Below are 22,326 nucleotides of genomic sequence, written 5' to 3'. Positions count from 1 at the left end.
ACTGAATATCACTATATTATGAATGGTAATATTGTGTTTTTTCTTTTGGGGAATATGTCTAAGGATAAATAGCATTTCTAAGTTAAAAGGTATGAACATATTTATGATCCTTAATTCATAAGGCCAAAACTGCTTTCTAAAGGGTCATGTTAACTTGTGCCTCCAGTAATGCACAAATGCACCAATTTCAAATGATTGCAAATACATTTAGGATTATCTGCTAAAAATTTTCCCAACATAATTTACACCAAAACATATTATTTAATTTGGAAAATATCATCATGAAAATTTTGTTAAATGTTGTTTACTCTTCAACTTTAGAAAAGTGGCAATATAATAAAAAAAGGAGACAGAAAAAGCAAGGAGACAAGTTCAGAACAGAAAGAATAAAAAGGAAAAAAAAAACAAGAAAAAATAAAAGGGTTAATTCATTCATGTATTGGGGAGAATGCAGTGTTTTAAAATAGCTTTAGGGACTTCCCTAGTGGTCCAGTGGGTAAGACTCCACGCTCCCAATGCAGGGGGCCCGGGTTCAACTGGTCAGGGAACTATATCCCACATGCATGCTGCAACTAAGAGTTCACATGCCTAAACTAAGAGTCCGCATGCCTCAACTAAAGATCCCACGTGCCACAACTAAGACCTGGCACAGCCAAAATAAATAAATAAAATAAATATTAAAAAAAATAAAATAGCTTTAAATAGCTTTAAAACAACCAAAATAGCTTTAAAAAGAAAAAGACAAAACAAATGATTGAAAATCTTTACTATTTCATGACTGTGCATTTGAAAGTAAGTTATGTATAGAAAATAATGAAGACTGTTCAATTAAATATATGGTTTTGTTCTTAACAAATCTTCAGTGACAAACTGAATTATCAATATATTAGAAATCTGAAGTTGGAGAAGGTTTACTTAATGTGTCTTGTTTATTGCTAAATGAAATTTTAAACTATGTTCCACCAGAGCTTGTTGTTGCAGGTTAATTCGCCATATTTAGGAAACTAAAAACTTATGGTAAATTGGAACTACTATAGTTCACTTTAGCTGAGTAACCTAGTAACTGTAGGAATAACTGTATTCCTAGTAACTGTACAAAAAATAGCCACTCACAGTTTTTTGTTTTTGTTTTTATTCTGCCTTTATGAAGCGAATGAGGTAAAAGATATGAATGCACTCACTCTGTGAACCTAAAGGTCTTTTTTTTTTTTTTTTTTTTTTCTGTACGCGGGCCTCTCACTGTTGTGGCCTCTCCCGTTGTGGAGCACAGGCTCTGGACGTGCAGGCTCAGCGGCCATGGCTCACGGGCCTAGCCGCTCCGCGGCATGTGGGATCTTCCCGGACCGGGGCACGAACCCGCGTCCCCTGCGTCGGCAGGCGGACTCTCAACCACTGCGCCACCAGGGAAGCCCCTAAAGGTCTTTTTGACCATGAGATATTATTATTATTTCTTCCTGATGATAGATCTATCATGTAATCAATGAAGAAAAAAGATACATAGACTTTTGTAATTCTGGCCCACTGATGGCTCATTAGCTATGGATAAGAACTCTGGGGTTGTGAATGGAATTCAAATTCTAGACAGAGACCATAATGCTATAGAATACCTCTGACACTAGACAGATCTGCATCTTTGTCTTTTTATAAAACTAGAACATGAGTAAAATATACAGATTTATTTAGAATCATACTGGTATCTTTATCTCTAGCTTGTGATCACCAACTGCAGCATTATTACACAAATAAGGAAAAACAAAAGTACAAACGCTAAAAACCTAAGGGGTTTCCCAGAGAATAGGTTATTTCCCCCCTTCCTTCCCTGTCACCTGCTATCTGGTGGTAGACATGCACAGAGGTTTTGGGCTTATACTACTTCCTTCTGTTAGATAAGGGCAAGCTTTCAACTCTTTATATAGTTAACAATTTTTGTAATTGCCCTGAGCTTTTTAGTGACCACCCCCAAAAGCTAGCTGTTATTCAAGGATTATAATAAATGTACTTGATATCAAAATTTATTGACTATTTCCAGAGAACAAGTTAGCTGACAAGAGAATCAAATTATTTGGCTAGAAAATCTGGAAAGGCTTTCTTTCATCACTAAATCTAAAATTCACCCAGTGTTTCTGATCTGTTCTCACTCTGAGTGGGATTCAGTAATATGCCACCTAATAAAACTGGTTAATAAATTTAGAGAATAGATAACATCATTTTGCATGGCTGAGAGAAATTCTTAGGACTATTTACCATGCATTTTCTTATTTTGTTAGCTGTTTCCCTTTGTAATCTCACCCTAAACTCAAACTTTCATGAGATACTCCACACTTGGAAAAGGTTGAATAATCCTAAATGTAGCACTGAATGCTTTGCTTTCCACAATCTGGCCCCAGCCAACCTTTCCACTTCCAATATGTGAAAAGAGTTCATAATCAGTCATCTCAATGACTCTGGATGAGCAGGTCAGGTACTTTCTTACATCTTGATCTTTGTCACACTTTCTTCTTTTATACTCAAAGTTCTTTCTCCTTTATACTCTCTTCATGAAGTACATCCGAGGAACTGTAGTTTAAGAGTAAATTCTGACGGTTCTATTTTCATGTGTTTATCTCTATTTTCTCAACTAAACTGAAAATTTGCTGAAGTCAGGTAACTGCTTTAACACCAGGCATACTGACAGATGATAAAAATAAATATCTCATTGATGAAATGAGCCTAAACTGAGGAATCCTTTCTCCCCTATCTCCCCCTACTCCCTCTTTATTTTTATTGTGAATGTTCTGAAGATTGCTATTGAGTACTGCAATTATTAAACTTTTATTCACTGATATTCTAGAAGGAGGTAAAGAATTGCAAAGAAATAGAGCAGGAGCCCTGACTGGTCCAGGAACTTGCCCTGCTATGGGCTTTATACAAGATATCCAAAATCCCCTTATTATTTAATCCAGTCCAGACAAGAGTTTCTCTTCCTTTCAGCCTAAAGTATCCTAACTAAAACAATATCATCATCTCAGAAGCTTCTTTCTTGTAAGCATTTTCTATGCAGGAATGTTATGTTCTTAGTCTGAAAAGTTCCCAAGGAAAATGAGCAGGATTTAAACAAGAACGATGAATGCCTTAGAAACTGCCTATGTTGCTTTGCACCTGTGCAACTATTCTTACAAGGTCTGTCCTGAGTCTGACTGATGCTCAGGCATAAGGAAGAGGGCAAGTGTAGAGCACACATAGTGGGTAGGAATTTTTACTCTAGATGATAGGCTCCTGCCACACAAGGTACAAAATAATTTGTACATTATTATATAGGAGCTCTGGTTTGCTCTTTTTCATTTTTCCTTCAACTGTGAATACTTTATCGCCCATTGCTTTCCTTTTTTCCTCCTCCCTTTCCATGTCTGCTCTGCCAGCCTGGGGTGTGTGTGTATGTGGGGGTGGTTATAAGAAGAAAACACTAGATACAGGAGATGAGACACAGAGATGCACCTGTATAAAATCAGTCTTTGATGCCATTTCAACAGGAATATATGAAAATATTTTTCTTTGAGTATGATTGCAGAACTGAAAAAAGAAGCCTATTAATACCTTCATTACACAATTTAACCTTTCACAGATCTTCATTAATCAGCTGAATTAAAGGTGGAAAGAGGATATCATCCACTAAACATCAAATAAAAATGGAGAAGGGAAGGGTAAGCTGGGACAAAGTGAGAGAGTGGAATTGACATATATACACTACCAAATGTAAAACCGATAGCTAATGGGAAGCAGCCGCATTGCATAGGGAGATCAGCTCGGTGCTTTGTGACCACCTAGAGGGGTGGGATAGGGAGGGTGGGAGGGAGACACAAGAGGGAGGGGATATGGGGATATATGTATACGTATAGCTGATTCACTTCGTTATAAAGCAAAAACTAACACATCATTGTAAAGCAATTATACTCAAATAAAGATGTTAAAAAAATAAATAAACAAATTCCAAAAAAAAAAAGGAGGAGGAAATGTGAGATTTTACTTTGGACCATTATTTTTTGAAAAATGTCTAAGTTTCTGATTCTTCATTTTACTGATGTCCCTGCATAGATGCTGAGCTCCTCTGCTGCCTGCCTTCCCAACCAGTGTTAATGGAAACCAAGGACACTTTTATCTTACTGGGCTGGGCAGAGGAGAAGAGGCAGTGGGAACATACAGTAAGGGCCAATATAGCTACCTGAGATGAGAAAGTGAAACAGGCTGTGGCAAAAATGACACTGATAATTTTAGTAAAACTCTGCCAAGAGGGTGAGTATGGTTAAAGTTACATCATTCTTCCTGTAATTTCATCCCTCTGTTAAACAACAACTTTAAGTCAATGGGTCTTTCATAGTCCTGTCTATGTGGGGAACAGCTGTTCAGCTTTTACTAGACAGCTGAAGCCATGGTGTCTGAGAAAGTGGCAGAACCCACTAATAGCTGAAAGCAGCTGCCAGCAGTTCATCATTTCCACACTGGAATGCTTCTTAGCAGAGTCACAAGGCTAAATCACAGAGCACAGGTGATAGCCAGGGCCCTGATACACCAGAGCCTTGATTTTCAGAAACCCTGAACAATGCAAAAAGGCTTCACAGCAACAACAACAACGCCACATGGACTGAACTAGTGACTGATCAGGAATAGAGAATCATTTCTGAGGTCAACTGTTGGAGGAAAATGGCAATTTTTACACAGTTGTCTAATGTCTTTTCCTTAGAACTAATACATTTTTTCTTTAGCATGGTTTTTCTCCAAACACTGCTCAGGAAACACATTCCAAGTTTTATAGCTTAACAGATCAGATCCAAGCATCTTCTTGTAATTTGATTTATTCCTAATAAATCAAAAAATTCCTATTTACAATAATAATAGTTGTATCTCAACAAATTTATAGTGTAGGATAGTATCTGGAACTTGTTAAAACTACTGTAAAGAAAAACAGGAAAAAAGCAATGCAAATCTGAACACTTATTTAACTCCACTAACAATATTCATACACATTCACAGAGTTCTTTTCTTTAGCAAAAAAACCCTACATTATCCCCAAGAATTTATATATATATATGAAATAATAACTCAGTGGACTTAAAAATAAAGACAAACTAGTGCAGAGTTTTTCATTTGAGTCTTATACATGGTACGTGGAAAATACAGAGAATAAGGAAGAAGTTATATATACTTCTAAATAGGTTATTTTATTTTCTATGTTAGCTTATCAAAATTTTTGATTCATCTCCTTCTCTATATTTTACCTTCATCCCAATTGCTTAGCCTTATTTTTTATCCTGTTATAATAATTGTTCTTAGAAATTATCACAAATTATTTTAAGAATCAGAGAAGATATGAACAAATAATTCAAACAGGAAATACTTCAATATTCTCCAAAATGAACTCAGGAGAAGGCTCTGTTTACATGTTTTCTCAGGATAGAAATGATTTTTTTGGTGTGAGTTTTTACTATATTTTATTGAAAAATAAACTTCAAATATTTCCAAGTAGCCCTATGCATGTTATCAAGTAGTTAGATAAAACAAAAGCCTACCTGTGAGAGGTGAGGGTGATCCAACTGGTGTTGACGGATTTGATGGAAAACTACTGCTGGTATGGTCAGGAGAATAAATCTAACCAGAAAACAAAAGATATGCACATATCAGTGTGACAAAAGCAAAAATATAAATCTATTTGCATGGAGTTATTTCTATAATCTAAGCTGCCACCCTTAAGCCTCAGAGTGAAAAACTGTTTAATCAATTTTAGAACTATTCCATTGCATAAAGGCTATAGAAGCCCCAGTTTTAAAACTCGGATTAAAAAGTATCATATATATTCTAATATGAGAGGAATAAATAGATCATACCTATTTCTTTATTATCCTAGTTGAAAGTAATTTAAATTTCTAATTGCTAGAACAAAAAAGAGAAGTGATAAAAGAGAAGTGACTATAAAGTCAAGTCTGATAAACAATCTTTCTAGAATATACCATCTAAATAAATTTTATTCATTAAAAATAATCTTAGGAAACTGTTACCTTTTGAAGAGAAAAGTCCTAAAAATAGTTTTAAAAGTCAAAGAAAGTGATTTTTAAAAATAGTTACCCCTTATTTCTTTTAGAAAGTTGTTTGAGTAACTACATTTTTGCCAAATTTAGCTCCTAATGTTGCGTGAGTGTTGTAAAAAAATCAAACTTGTTTTCAAAGGATATTTTGTCACCCTTGGAGAAAGTGAAAAAACCCTGAAAGTTCTTAAAAAAGTGTTCCCCAAATAATCTGTGGACTTTACCTCCTAAGAGGTAACATATCTGGATGCATAAATTTTGGTATTTTGGCTAAAGGTTTTGTTGCAACACTTTATATTTATTTCATATTGCTAAAAAAAATAGTGACAGAAATTCATTCAAGTTTACATAATTAACCATTAACCATTTAAAAAGTCTCTTTAATCCACGCACCAACGGTTCCTAGGAACTCCTCTCTAGAACAATCCCATTCCTATAACAGGCATCATAAATCATCTTCACATCTCAGCACTCAGGGCAGACAAATCAACTTATTTGGAGAAACTGTGGTCAAATATTTTAAATAGGAAAACTACTTGTGGGTGCAAAGTGTCATCCAATAGAAATAATCTTGATCTGAGTAAGTTTAGAGCTCTAATAAATTTAAAGAGGCCCAAATTATGGCATATATGGGGTCTCAGCACTGGTTTTACAGACAGTATAATACGTTGAAAAAGTCAGATACTAGGACAGGCTCACGTAAAACAAAATTCCACAGGTCACAATCATCAAACATTAACAGCTTTCATTTTTTTTTTAAAAAAGAAGATAGCACCAATTAAATTGTAAGCATTGACTACAAATGAGTATATCTATACCAATTTGTATGATGTTACTAAATGGTAACTGGAAATCCCTTTACACACCAACTCTTTCCAAAGATCCAGATCTAAAAGTTGTATATTCAGGTTGGAAAGTCATTTCATTTTATTAAAAATTTTTTTTTGCCACGCCAGGCAGCTTGCGGGATTATACTTCTCCGACCAGGGACTGAACCCAGACCCCCAGCAGTGGAAGTGCCGAGTCCCAACCACTGGACCGCCAGGGAATTCCCAGGTTGGAGAGTCATTTTAGAAAAGCACAGTTATCAAGAAGACTTCAAAAAACTTTATGGGAAGACTTAGTAATAGGGAAGTAGTATGCTATAACATCAGTGTTGTTGGTCTTAAAGTTGTCAAAGTTGTTACCTTTTAAAAGTTGTCACTTTTCACACCTGTGAAAATTAGCTAAAGGTCACATTTTGGTTCCTAATGGCTTGCATACATACAGTGATTTATTTCAACCATAAGTAAGTTAGATAACGTCACCGAACTTCAACAAAAACATATCTCAACATACCCTTTTATTTTTGTAAATCACTATTTCTCATGTTTATGATTCAAATAATTATAACTTTTATGAACAACTGATGCTAACATATGAAATATGTCTTGACTATAATACTGGTAAGGGAGGGAAGGGTTGATAACACTGATGGTGGGTGGCTGAGGAGTGAAAGAAGTTCCATTTCCATGCAAAACTTTGATTATCATAAACTAGACTAACTTGCTGACTTTCAATTTCCTTGACCATATGAATTAATCGCATGAAAGCACTGGAGAAACAGCATTCCCTGTGTATCATACCTCCCGCTTTGTTTTCTTCATACTGCTTACATTAATCCCTAATTGCCTAAATTTGTTTACTTGTTTATCATATGTCTCTTTCACCCTTTTCCCTAATGAAATGCATGTTCCAGAAGAGCAAGGACTTGGTCTTATTCAGACCAATGTGAATTACACAGCATTTGCAGTAGCTTCCGATTCTACAACAGTGCTGGTAAATAAATACTTGCTTAAAGAATGAATGATATCTTCCTTGAAAGAAGTTAGCATTTGGGTATCCCTTTTAAATCCTTGGATGTATAATTTTTACCCAGGCTCCTTCTCTCTTTTACTCTCTTATACAGTTCACTTAATGTAGGTTTTCCAAGAGCTCCAGTCTCAGTTTTCTTTTCTATTTACCTGTGTTTCCTCTCTTTGTAATACCATTCTTTATAAAGTATCAACTATGACATCCATGTGAATGACTCCTAAGTTGACACCTCTATCCTCCTACTGGTTGCTGGACCTCTCCATCTGAGCATATCTTTCTTTCATCTCAAGCTCAGTATGTCCAAACCCAAACTTTGCATCACTGCCCCAAGCTTCCCACCCTTCCCATCTCTACTGTTCTGTTTCCTCTATCTCAGTTAGCACCAGTATTCTCCTGGTCACCAAAACCACTCTCACTCTCCCCTCCTTTCTCCTGCTCCTCCACTCTTCCCACCATAGACACCAATGCTCACAATTCTCTATAATGTTTATGGGATGGGCATACATCATTCTCACTGCCATTACACTACCTTAAACTTTTACTAGAACTTATGGCTGGACTATTTAAGTCTTTATATTTTTAGTTACTCCCCGCTCCTTTCATCCCATACATAATTGACTGAGCTATTGTCCTCAACCAGTTTTGAACAAATGCCATATAGCACTTCCTGTTGTCTACTAAATAAAACAGAATGACGTATTCCATTATCTGGTTACAAAAATATCTTTCTACCTTATAACCTACATAAAGCATTATATCAAACAAAATATTTTTTGCATTTTCTGAACACAGCTTGTCCTTGCAAAAGGCTTGTTTCTTAACTTCTCCCTGATGGAATTCTGTAACACATCAAAGCCCAACTCAAATGTAACCTCCCCACTTACACTCATTTTCACTTCCCTTATATTCTTAGTGTAACCTGTTACTTCTCTTTGGTATTTTACTTCACACTATGCTCTATGTTACCATTTTTCTATCTTCTCTCCTTGACTGTAAGCTCTTTGAAAGCAGGGACCTTATACTGTTCAACACTGAATTCATCATTGTCACTGTTTTGCACAAGTAGGTGCTGAATATTAAAAAAAAAAAAAAACTTGAGCGATTAAATTGCACATGAAATTCGCTACAATATTTTTTGATAAAAAAGCAGAATTCAGTAAATAGCAGTTTATCTCAGCATTTATACAGTGGGGTTCAGTAACAGTAATACCCAGGGGAGAAAAAGATACTATTATAAAGATGAATTCATTTACAAATCAATTTTACGGTATAAGCTTTGAGAACAACAATATGGTAAGGTTCCAATATTTCTGAGAATTAGTGTTGATGTACTAAGCTGTCCATACCACAACATTAGGCAGGTATGGGCTTTTGAGGATATAAGCAGGCTATCAACCCTTATTTTCCCTGATAACTCTGCCATTACAGCGAAATAATCCCTAAGCACGTGAAGGACTGGTGACAACTTCCTTATCTCAAAGAGGAAGTTTATACTTTAGAGTCATTTTCCAATGACTACCTTGCAATGACTAAGCAAAATGATGTCATGTATAAAGTGGGTGTGGGCTCCTAAAAATCACTGTGAAAACAGGAGAAGCAGTACCAAAAGCATATCAACATATAATTTCTGGTGTTTTTATCAAAAGCACCTTCTCCATTTGTATAATAAAAGGTATTTTCTCCACTCACTCATCACATTCCCTGGTTCTATTTTGCCCTAAATTAAAGTGATGACAGACAGAATTGTTACTAATACTTTTCCTGAACTGACAGATAGCCTGGCAAATTACAGGACTTTTTCTTGTCCCTTTTACTTTCATAAAAAGAACATGTATGTGGGAAGGGAGCAACAACATTAAAACAGCAGAATAATACAGCCTTTTAGATCACAGATCATGTCATTAAACTTCACTTCTGCAAATTTATTCTATTACCAAATGACATACAAACTATACTTATTCTATGGAAACTGTTGTGCTACTTTAAGAAATTCTACACATAAGGCTTTATTTGACAAAGAGCATTCTAAATCAGGAATACATTACTTTTTGTACTTTCTGACCTTAAAGAACCCCTAACATAGATGTTTCAAAGAAAAAAAAGAGAAGGAAAAAAAATCAGTTACTTAAAAAATGGGGATGGGAGTGATTTAGAATCTAGAGCCTAAACACAAAGTAAGAACTCATTCTACATGCAGTCCATGGTCCTCATACTGTTAAGTGACCAATGATGAATAACTCCCAATACCTTCTGCCAGGCTTAAACGGTAATATGCCTCATTTTACTGCAACAAATGAGGCTCCTCCTCCTATCAGTCATGGTCTATTCCAATCAGCAGGGTGCCAATAAGCCAGAAGCTAATGAAAAGGGCTTCAGACAAAAAAGAAACAATGGAGTGCTCCCAAGCCCAACCTTGGAACTGCAAGCCCAATTTTTTAAACACTACAGTGCACATTTCAGTTAATCTTTATTATGCTAATGTTATTGAGTCTAAGGAACAAAGAAACTTATTTCATGAATTACTTTTAAACATCAACTTCCCTGAATTTTCTTTTCTTTTGTTAGAGACTACTGACCATTTAACTATCTAGATTAAAACATACACACACATACACATACACAATACACACACATACACATACTCTCTCCCTTTCCTTTGCTCTGAGGTAGAAATCAAAACATAAATTATCACAAAGAAGTCTGATATAATCAACAAAGTTCAACAGTCTTCTTGTTTGATCTCCTCTAAATTAAAGACCAAGTGTTTTGATATGGTATTAGGCACTGAAATAAACCAGATGTTTCTTCTCTATATAACTCTCCACGGGCACAATCTTAAAGGGTTATTGTCTGGCAGACGTTCAGGGAAACACAGAAATGGCACGAATATCCAGATTCTCCTTTCCCTCTATCTACCCCAGTTTATTATCTAAACTAATGCATAATCCATAGGGCTTTGGGAACTTTGTGTAAATACTTTCATGTACAATTCTCTTTCTAGCTATCCTGAGATTAAGACCACAATTATCCAGGCTTAAACCTAAAATAAAGGAACCTTTGCGAATGTATTATCTGGCCTTACATGTTTAATCACCCAGTATTCTGTGTGCTTTTTAATACATAAACTGAAGAACAAAGGTTGTAACCTCTGTTTCACACATGAAAGACCATCTAAGACATATATCAGACATTTGGGGAGCTATTAGAAATAACTTCTAATGACAATAGCATGGCATTTCTCCATCTAAACCTAGATGCTGTATTTAAAATGTCACATTCTATAGAACTTAAAATTTCAAATACTCATGATCACCATTTCCAAAGATCTGTAATACCTAACATCAAATTCTGAGACGCATGTCAGACTCTCAAATGTAATCCTCATAAAATTCCTTCTCCTCATCTCTTCTAATCCTTCCTATCCCCAATGTAATTTTTTGTCTGTTTTTCAGGACATTCTAAGAGCACTAAAGTGAATGTGAGTTTGTAATGGAAGTTAGAGAAAGAATGTGTTTGGGGGAGGTGTCTGGTGCAGAGTGGGGCAGGAGATGGATTGAAGGAAGGGATCTGAAGTGTGCAGACTATGGCATGCAGTGATGGAGCAGATGGAATACATCACCATCAGCTATGACAGAAATGATTTATGGAATGACCTGGCTGCTCCTGCCTAGTAACAACACAGGATGACAGAGCTGAGTTTCCATGACAACCAAAGCCCACCCACTAACTAGATTAAACATTCTCCCCTGGCTTCCACTCACACTGAATTTAGATCTTCTTTTCCAAATGCCAATTGGTTTAGCTAGTATGTTGGTCGTAATATGGCAGAATAGTCAAGGACTTGAACGGTAACTGAAAAGGAGCTTGGAGGACCACTGACAACATCACAAATTCCTGCTTGCCTATCTGCCAAGGATCCTTTATGGAAGTCTTCCTTGAATAAAATAAACAAAAACTTTTGAGAAAAAAGCCCCTGAAATGCAGGTTATACTTTTTTAAGTTGCTTAGTATCGAAAGTTCAAATGTTACTTGTCTTTCTACCTGTGAAGTATCTGCTACTGGATTCTTACAGAATCAGCAGAAGGAACTGGCAAGTCAATCAAATACCTGGGAGGCACTCATTTAATATTATAGAATAATTTTCTTCCAAAGTAGGTCGTTTACATCATGTGGAGTGAGTCCAGAATAAGTGAGACCACTCCCTTTAATCCTCATCAACACCTTGTAAAATAACAGTCACTGTACCACTGTCTTTCTGAAAGTGAAGCTAGTTAGATCAGATCTAATCTAATATCTAGGCTTTACCTTTCCTAGCCTGGTGATCCCTAGGGCAAGTTACTTAATCTTTCTGAGCCAAAGTTACTTAACCTTTTAAACCTTAGTTCCTCATCTGTAACGTGGGAATAATAATGCCAACCTCACAGGGCTTTCTTGAGGATTAAATGAAACGACGCATGTAAATGCTTAGTATAGTGCCTAGCACCTAGTAAGCATACAAATTACAGATGATATTTTTGTGGGTTTTGTTATCATCATCATCATCATTTTTGTCATATGATGCAAGACTGAATTCAACAAACATTTACTGAGCTCTATTTTGTGTGAGCCACCACTATGTGGTAGATGAATTTGACTTAGCTTCATTTCTCAAGAAACGTGTACTGCTCTAGAGTAACATTTATTTACAGAAACCATTCACAAAGAGGTTTATCTCTTTAAATTTCAACAGCTGCTTCCTACTACTCACACATTAAGTGGCCTGCCTTTCCCATGAACAGCAGCAAATGTGTTTGACAGAGTTAACTGCACTTCATAGTAAGACATAAGTAAGACAACTCTAAAAATTCTGAGAGGCATATCACTCAGGAGGAAAAAAGGAAGGAAGAAAAAGCCTAAGGAGAAACTTTAGAAAATACAAAGCAGAAGTACCTCTTAAATAATCAGATTTGGAATCTTTATGGACTACCGGTAAATGTTCTCCCAAAAGAGTGGATTTCGTTTCAATGTTTTAAGGATCATATATATTAAAACCGATCACTGCCTTTATTAAAGCAATTCATTGCTTTGTCATTAACATTCTGGTGTGATGTAAACTACTTGCTGAGGAAAATACTATGGGATTCCTTCAAATTAGTTTTACTCATTTTAGTGTGGGTTCTTCAATGAATCTGTTTTTTTCCTTTTTGGAAAGGCTCTCATCTCCTATGTCTTAAATGAATCAGCAGCAGATGCTTATTCTTTCCTTTAAAAAAAATATATAAAATACCTTCCATGTTAGAAAAAAATCCTTATAAAAGCACTTCCTTCTCTGGATCAGAAGAATAACTGAGTTATGTTTCTTGGTTCCACTTGACTTATTTTAATGGGCAACTCACAAAGTATATGTTTAAAACTAATAAACAGATTTAACTATTAACCTCAGTAATCTGTGCTTTAGATTTCAAAATGCCCAAATTTCTTTTTCTTTTCCCTACATCTGTTGCATTAAGACAAAAACAGATATTTAAATGGAAAGTAGAAGGACAGTTCTTGTGGGAATAGGGTGGGAAAGTGTTCTTGTGAATTATTTTAAGGGCAGTACAAATCAATACAAACCGAAAATAGCTCTAAATGAGTAATGAAGTGGTCCTGTTATAACTACACCCTTTAACTATGACGCATACTGCCCACAAAATCTAACCACTGCATTCAGCAGTGTAAAAATCATTCAGCAAAATATGTAAATTCAATACTTACAGATGCCAAAGCTTTTCCAAGTGCATCACCTGTCTGTGAGCTTCCAGCAGCATTTCCTCTGGTTCCTGAATATTTCAAAGAGGAAAACAAATTAAGAAGTTTAGCAGGCAAGGAGGCATGCTTTTTTAGCACTCTGCCATTATTTCAATGGTGTTCTCCATTGTTGTTGCACATCTGTCACAATAAACCTGCAAATACTCTGCATGTGTTGTATTTAGTAAGCTAAAGTAAAGGTGGGTTCCTTACCAGTCTGTACATTAATGAAAATCAGAAAGTTTCTTTTCCTCCTTTCTTTCATTTTTAAACTCAATACTAAAAAATACGTTGAGTCAAAAGGTACAAATTTCCAGTTATAAGTAAGTACTGGGGAGGTACATGATAAATATAACTAACACTGCTGTATGTCATTTAGGAAAGTTAAGAGAGTAATCAAGCGTTATCACAAAGAAAAAAAAATTTTCTATTGCTTTAATTTTGTGTCTATATAAGATAATGAATGCTCACTAAACTTATTGTGATAATCATTTCATGATGTATTTAAGTCAAATCATTACACTGTACACCTTAAGCTTATACAGCCCTATATGTCAATGGTGTATCTCGATAAAGCTGGAAAAAAAAATATGAAAAGAACAAAAATGTATATATATGTATTCAAAAATATGAGATTCACTATAAATCGCCAAATTCAGTTTTAGGGAGTTTTGCCAACCTAGAAAAGCTCACCTAGGATGCTATCTGATCCATTGATGGGAGGGGTGTGTGAGGCAGCAACATAAGGTGAACTGCTGGTACTGGCACGGTGGAAGCTGGACATTGGTGGAAGACTTGTGTTTATGTCTGTTGGTGAAACTGAGTGTGGAGGATAACTCTAAAGAAAGGGGGAAAGAGACATGATCTATTAAATATATTTTCTGAATAATATGCACATATAACTGGGCAACTACTATAACAGGTTAAAAAGAACATCATAAATTAGCAGCTGAAGAGCACTACTCTTGTCATTTACTTTTTCAAAAGGCATGAAGTAAGCCTAGAAGTATTTCAAAATTCAGAAGTTTTGGCAGAATCAAATCTTACACTTGTAATCCAAAAGAAACACAAGTGAGGACAAAGTGTTGCTGCACCCTAGTCATGTGTTACAGCCTACCAAGCGGTCATGTGAATGAAGGCTGCCATAACTACTGGATTGAGACATGTGGGAAGTGGAGGTCCCCAGAATTCCACCAAAACCAGGCTGGCTCATCCCATTTGATGAACTCCAAAGGTCAGAAGAATTGTGGGTCCCATCTAAGACAAAAAGAGAAATATAAAATTTTCCTTAGCCAATATTTTTTCTTTTATTTTGATGATGCTATAAAAATTCAAAGGGTACCCTCCAGATAGGTTTTTCTTCCCCTTTCCAACCTAGTCTTACATCTAGTTTTCTTCCCTCCAAACTGTATAGTTACTATGTTAAATGAAGGAAAAAAGCTTTATAGTTAGAGGGAGAAAAAGTAATTGAAACTGTAGTAGGCAGGTCATTATAAAAATCCTCACAAGACCTAAATTCATATCAGGGAGGACAATAAAAATTCCAAATCTGGAGATAGGTTGGATTTAACTTTTGGTTAAATGGTATACCCATATACAAAAAGTTCTTAATCTATAAGCAATGTATATTATACCAAACATTCTCAAACTAGAATAAAGAAGTTTCTCTTACAGAGAACCTAAGTAATGGATAATGACTATATTATAGTCAGCCTTCAAAAGAAATGTGTTAGCAATGACTTCACTCACCAATGTAAAGTCAAGGAACCATTTATGTAGTAATTTATTGCTCCCATAGTCCAAAACCACAGAAGACCAAATAAAAATGATTTGCTAACAAGAATGAAAGGAAGTGCAACACTTTTTCTCTCTTAAAGTCTTATTCTGTTCTATGATATTCACTTTTTATTTGCACTGATAATTCTAGGGGTGATATGAATCTGTAATTTAAACAAGAAACTAAAATTGTTAATAGCTTTTATACATTTAAATCCTAAAATGAGAAAGAGCAGCTTTACTCACTTTTCTCAACTGAAGTCCTTTATAAATTCAATCAATATTAGATGGGCACTCCGATGCTTCGCTGAGTAATCCAACTACATTGCAGTCAGCAATAATTAGCAATAGGAAACTTTAAAACTAAATTTTAATTTGCTTCAGCCAAACATATCTAGATAAAAAATGTCTGAACTTCTATACAGATATTCTCTTTCCTCACAACTTTAAAATATTAGCTAATATACAAGAGATAACTGTTGTAGTACTTGACAACTATTTGGCAGTACTTACCTTGCATAAAGAAAGTGCTAGCAAACATACTGGTTGGTGGCTTGGGAGATGGATAACTAGGAGATTCACGGTTGAAGTCATCTGAATTTGGGGATGGTGCATATACCTTAAAATTAAACAGGAAATTTAATTAAAATGTAAATGACTGTCATACCACTTATGTAAAATGTGTTACATTTCCTGAAGGGCCTAAAAAGGCCTATCCAATATCTAAAAAGGCCTACCACAAATCCAAACAAACAGCCTAAATCCTCATAAATAACGTCTAACTTGGATATTATCTACCTGTTTGTTTTTAGCTGATTACTAGAGAAAAAACTATTCTAAATATCCCTGTAATGCATCTTTGTGTGACAATTACATCAGGTGGTTGAATAAAGTCACAAATGTTGACTTTGCTTACAAAACACAAATCCATATAGGCTCACGATTCAAAATGTGATAGTGGAAACTAATGTCTTTTGAATACAGCATGAAATAAAATTTGTTTTATTTTATGAATTTGTTCATAAAATCCATTCTTTTCACTGTTACAAGATTTATCAAAATCAAAATGAGTTAGACTAAATGTTACTATTCTTTATGACTATTAAAAGTTAACTGTGAAAGGCACAACACAATTGTTCAGAAACTTCCTTAACTTAGTAGGGTTGGCAAAATTAAACCAAGTTCTGCTCAGGGGTTTTAATTCTTTAATTTCAAGTAAATTTTCAAGTCTGGCACAGCTTTCAGGAAAGGCTCATTTAATCTGTCAGAGCAGTATTAATTTTCTGTGGTAAACCTTTGCTTCAGATAAACAAAGTATGAACATTTTGAATTGGCAAATGGCCAACTCTGTCATTTCTCTGGAAAACTAAATGGGCATCCAAATAACTGTAATAATCAAAACATGATCAAACCATTCTCATGATGACTACTGAAACCAAGAAGGAAGACAAGTAAGTAACACTTAAGGTGATACATGGTCTGTTAAAGTAAAAGTAAACCAGGAGTCAGGAAGAATGGAAAGGTGTCCTACTGTGAGCAGTGTATGAAACGTATTTCTTTTGTTTAGTCTGATAAGGGTACAACTATTAAATTTTAATCCAAAATAAAAATTCAAAGTGTTCACTTAATGTGGAAAAAAGTAACTAGCTCAATAAAATTATGGGAGGATGCGTAAAAAAAAGCATCCACATATTTTTTGCATAAGCACAGAAGATTTCTGGAATTACACATAAGCAACTTAATGGTTACACCTCTGGACTTATAACTGGGGAGGAAGACGTTTGCTTTATGCCTTTCCACACAGTTTGATATTTTTATCAAGCATACATTCCTATGCACTAATAAAAAAGTGGAGGAAGCACACACAGATTAAAATGGGAGTCAATTTTTTATTTACATAAACTGTCATTTATTCTTTCTCTGAGGCATTAACTAACTGTAAAGATTCCTGGCAAATTACCTAACCTTCTGAGGCTCAATTTCCTCATTTGTAAGATGGTGCTAACATTACCTGCATGGGGGGGCAGGGGTTGATGGGAAGATTAGATGAGATAATACATACAAAATGTTTAGGGAATTCCCTGGCGGTCCAATGGTTAGGACTCTGCCCTCTTAATGATGAAGAAACAGGTTTGATCCCTGGTTGGGGAACTAAGATCCCACAAGCCGTGCGGCCAAAACAAAACAAAACAACCTCCCCCCAAAACAAACAAAAAAACAAACAAAACCCACAAAAACAACCTGGATTCCTCAAGATGGCTAAGGCGCACAGAAGGCTCGAAAATGTTTAGCATGGTAACCACTCACTACGTATTAGCTAATAATATCTTTCTAATTCTTATTAAGAGCAGTTACACTGCTACATATTGTGCCTGTTTAGTACTCAAACTGCTATTTCTTATAGTTTTTGTCTGACATCATCCTACTTATATACAGTTCACCCTAGATAAAAGGTTAAAAAGTCAATTTTTAGTCTTCTTGCTAGCCATGCTACTATAAGCACAGGTGTGTCTTTTTAATGGACTGCCTTTCAGGTTAGTTTCCTACTTCTTATATCCCAGAGCAGAAAACACACACTTGTGGTACCTGAAAAGTTTGGGACAAGATATATTCCTAAGAATTACCCAGAAGGATCCTAGATAGGAGATTATGCATTATACATATTAAACATATTTTTCTAGTTCGGTGCTATGACATAAAGACAGAGTTAGAATGAAAGAACTGGATATACACAAATGTGTTTGCAATGTATTAGATAGGCTGATAGGCAGGAAAAGTTTTCAGGAAAGGAATTTTGTACTTTTTTCTTTTAATCAAGTTTCAGCATCAAAATTTAGCTTTAGCTAGATGTCCTCTGTCCCCTTTATAATATACAGATTTTTCCCAAACTATGCTGAAACCACAAACAACAAAAACGAGATGTAGAAAGAAAATAGAAATGAGAATAAAATTTAGAAGACAGCATTAGAACATGTTTTTGTCACAAATGCTTATTTACTATGTATACCATCACTGATTTGAAAGTATACAATATAAAGTTCTCTAATTCTATCTAGCTTTTAGATTGAAACAGTATGTAAACCTCCCAATGATACTTATGAAAAACTCCAGTTTTGATGTGTCATTTCACACAAAAAATCTACATAATTTGTCAGTTAAAATTTATATATAATCTCCCAACATATATTTCTTTATCCTTATTTCTATTCAATTCACTATATTCCATACAAGATAAACTTACACTTTAAAAATTTTTAAATGTATGCAATTATAAAAGCAAAGAACTTCTGCTGATTTACAAAAGAACTTTTGCTGACTTTACTGATTTACAAATCGCTGTAAATAAAGGAGAATATGCTGATCAGATAATGGTTAATTGATGACTATCATGGAAAGCAAGAAAACCAAGATAAAACACACGAAGAAGAGGCTTGCCCGCTTGCCTACTCGTATGTAAAAATTTTGAAGCTGTATTGAGAACACAGGGCTCATTTTAGGGCAAAGTTGTTTTTAATGTTAGTCTCTATAAATAGACTTTGAAAAAGATAAATGGACTTTTAAAGAATAGATCTTATAAATGAAAATGGTAAAAACTCTAAATTACTATAAGTTTATCATTTATTTACTAACATAAGTTCAAAGTTTTTATCATGATAAAAATGTTTTGAAAACCATGGTTCTCAAAGAGGCCCACCTAACAGCATTTCTAACACACGACAAAAAACTTTACTTTTGGTATCTTAACCATAGCTTGCAAAAACATAGATGCAATGTTATGAAGCAGCAGTTGTGCCAGTTGCGATTTTTCAGATCAAAGAGTTCTTGCGGCAAAGCACAACTGATGTGGTCTCAAAGACTTTATTAACTCCAGATGTAGGAAAACAGTCAGCCAATTCCACAAAAAGAGCAAGTCTCTTTTAGTTACAATCAGTACTGGCCACAAATTAAAACCAGACTGCTTATGTCATCTGATCACCTGCACATAGATGCCAGTTTTTTCCTAGTTAATGATCTAATCACACATTTAAATCTTAAATATGATTTTGTATCACAACAAACAAAATTAAGAGAAAGGAATATGTGTGCTTAAGGTGATTAAAATCTACCAGGAGTCACACTATTTTAAAAAGAAACAGAAAAAGTACAATTAAGTAATTTAAGATGTTCTATTGAAATGTGGTAATTAGAAATTTTCTTTAGAATTCTAGCCTCCATTTCAGAATGTCAGGTTCAAAGTAGGTATCATGTGGGAATGTCCTTCTTTCTCAAGTACTTAATTTTTCTCCTCCAGGAATGGAAAAGAGAGAAATTTTGAGTGTTGGGTGAACAGAACCATAACATTTACCTCAACTTAAACGAATATAACTGAAAATCTAACAGATACCTCTCCTTTCATTGTTAAGTATGTTTGAAAAGAATAAATTCACAGTAATATCTCTACTGTCCTCATCCCATCAACCCAAACTTACTTTTTACGAGTGACAGAGTACTTCAGGGATGAATATTTACATTACTCTATACAGTGATTACACAATTATCCTTGGAATGTTTTAGCTCATAAAACCAATTGGAGTCAAGTTAGCAAAAACATTCCTTTTTTTCCTGCTTGGGTGATTCAGTTTAGTCATATGGATCACCCCAATTCAGGGCAGTCCACTCTGTTTAGCTTTAGAGGCTGGAGGTGTGCACTGTGCTCTTGATTTCAGTGCATCCTTCCTGTAATTAATATTGGAAACATCTCTGCAAGGCAGAAAGGCATGATTATCTGACAGTTGTTCAGCAAAGATGAAAAAAAGTAGAAGCTTCTGCTAAAAAGATATTTTTTTCTTTTTATCTTGTCACATCCAGTGATGAATTAAAAGATGATGCCATTCCCTATGCTTTTAAAAATAGATCCAAAGCCTGTGTGGTACCTGATATCTTTAAATGTTCTAAATGATGAGGAAATGAATTGGGAAATTTCTTTAGTATGTGACAATAGCTCGCTAGATATCTTAATTAAGATACACTTCCACAGAAAATGAGAGGAATGCTTTAGACGGGCACTGTCCAATAGGTTTCTGTAATAATGGAAATGTTCTGTATCTGAAAAGACAGTAATGTACCTTTGTCTGTACAATACAGGAGATACTCGTTACATGTGACTACTGAACACTTGAGATGTGGACAGTACAAGTGAGAAACTGAATTTTTAATTTTAATTTAATTAATTTAAATAGTCATTTGTGGCTACAGGTTACTATATTGAACAATACAGGATGAAATCACTCTTCCTTACCCACGAGTTTAAAATTAGATAAATTATTTTGAAAGAAATATTCTAGGAGTCTCATAAACTCCAAAGGCTATGAAACGAAAACCAAAACTCTTAAACATTTTGGGAACACCTTTATCTAATTTGGAAAGAAGAAAGACGGAGAAGCTTATAAATTTTTCTGAACATGCTCTAACACAGAAATTATTACCGATATTTCATTATGTTTAGGCTTCTATTAGCGCTTTTGTCAAGATGGTTTGACTAGCAGTTCTCTTTAAGTTCCAATATGTTAAATACCGTTAAACACTTTAATGCTAACATTAAACCTCCAATGTGTGAAAAGTTTATGCTAATAGCATAAATCATCTCCAGCATAATCTTTATCAACTTACCAAAATAATAAAGCAAAACAAAATCATTTGGCTAATTTACCCTACCATCATAATTTTAAAATAAAAATGTGATACTATATTCAGGAGCATACACTTAATTTATCTCATTTTATGTAACTATATTTTGTATTAAGCAATAAAAATTTTTCAAGATCTAGCTGAGTATCTAAAACCTGACAACTAACAAACAAACAAAACAGTTCAGGTCACTGGAAAAAAAGAAAACCCCAACCCAACTCAAATTCTAGCTTTAAAATCTAATTAAACCTCTGGGCCACTGATTTTAAAAGTAGGCACATTTAAGGGTCAACACTCAAAAACTAAGAAAGAAAAACTAGGTAATTATTATAAGAATTTTTTAGTTACTGCTGGTCAACCTATGCAAGTTTCATACACAATAATATACATAAACAGTTTCCTTCTACCGCTGCATTTTGTGGGACCTGAATTTACTAAAAAGAGGCTGCTTAAAAAAGAGTAAGTAAAATTTCTGCTTTAAATAATTGGACTCATTGAGATAAGAGTGCTAAGTAAGTAAAAGTTAAAGAAATTTTAGATTAAGAAATTTAACTAAATTTAAATTTAGTTAAATTTAAATTTAACTAAAAGTTAAATAAATTTCCTAAAAACTATTCCCTATTGATTTTTCTGATCATTTTGGATCCACTGTTTTCTATGCATACTGACCTTATGCATAAACTTAGAGAAAAAGCATATCTTTAACATAAATGTCAAAATCTTAAAGTTTCTGAAATTCAGGGCTTCCCACTTTCCTGGTTCTTTCTTTAATCAAAATTAAAACTAGCACAACCCAAAAGAAAAAGACATTTAAAAATTTAAGTACATGAAATAGCAGTCTAATTTAAGAATCTCCTAATATCCAAGAATATTTAAACAAATGACAGATTTGATAAATATCTCAATGTTTTCAGTATTTTAATATTACATAAATGTAGTAAATTTTGCCGTAAAGTCCAACCTACTACTCAAGTTTTTATGGTAATTCCAAGCCTATGGGGGGGGAGGAATATTTATATAGTTCCAGTACTAAATACTGTAAGAACTGAAACCAAAAGGCATCATAAAGCAAAATGTCTGAAGTAGGACTAACTAAGGGACACACAAGCTATCCATGAAAGATTCTTTTCATCTAATTAGTTAGCCTGATAAAAACACAACTGAAATTTCTGTAAAAGGCATAAATATATGTTCATATTTTCAA

At 34.5% G+C, this 22,326-nt stretch overlaps 1 protein-coding gene across 9 annotated transcripts in view; it reads right to left on the bottom strand.

Moving 5' to 3' along the window:
• The window catches only part of TCF12 (transcription factor 12), a 385,237-nt gene that overhangs the window by 33,643 nt on the left and 329,268 nt on the right, over nucleotides 1-22,326 (bottom strand). For 7 of the 9 annotated variants that reach the window (XM_060150625.1, XM_060150615.1, XM_060150635.1 and 4 more), the window contains 5 exons: nucleotides 15,969-16,074; nucleotides 14,797-14,936; nucleotides 14,373-14,517; nucleotides 13,647-13,711; nucleotides 5,544-5,622 (listed from right to left, as the gene is read on the bottom strand). In XM_060150625.1, the coding sequence (XP_060006608.1) occupies nucleotides 5,544-5,622; nucleotides 13,647-13,711; nucleotides 14,373-14,517; nucleotides 14,797-14,936; nucleotides 15,969-16,074 (535 nt within the window). The remainder of the gene's footprint in view (nucleotides 1-5,543; nucleotides 5,623-13,646; nucleotides 13,712-14,372; nucleotides 14,518-14,796; nucleotides 14,937-15,968; nucleotides 16,075-22,326) is intronic. The other 2 variants (XM_060150651.1, XM_060150677.1) reach the window with 1 other exon arrangement.

Source organism: Lagenorhynchus albirostris, chromosome 1 (genome assembly GCF_949774975.1).
Source record: "Lagenorhynchus albirostris chromosome 1, mLagAlb1.1, whole genome shotgun sequence".
Lineage (NCBI taxonomy): Eukaryota > Metazoa > Chordata > Mammalia > Artiodactyla > Delphinidae > Lagenorhynchus > Lagenorhynchus albirostris.
This window is presented reverse-complemented; position numbering and strand designations above follow the sequence as displayed.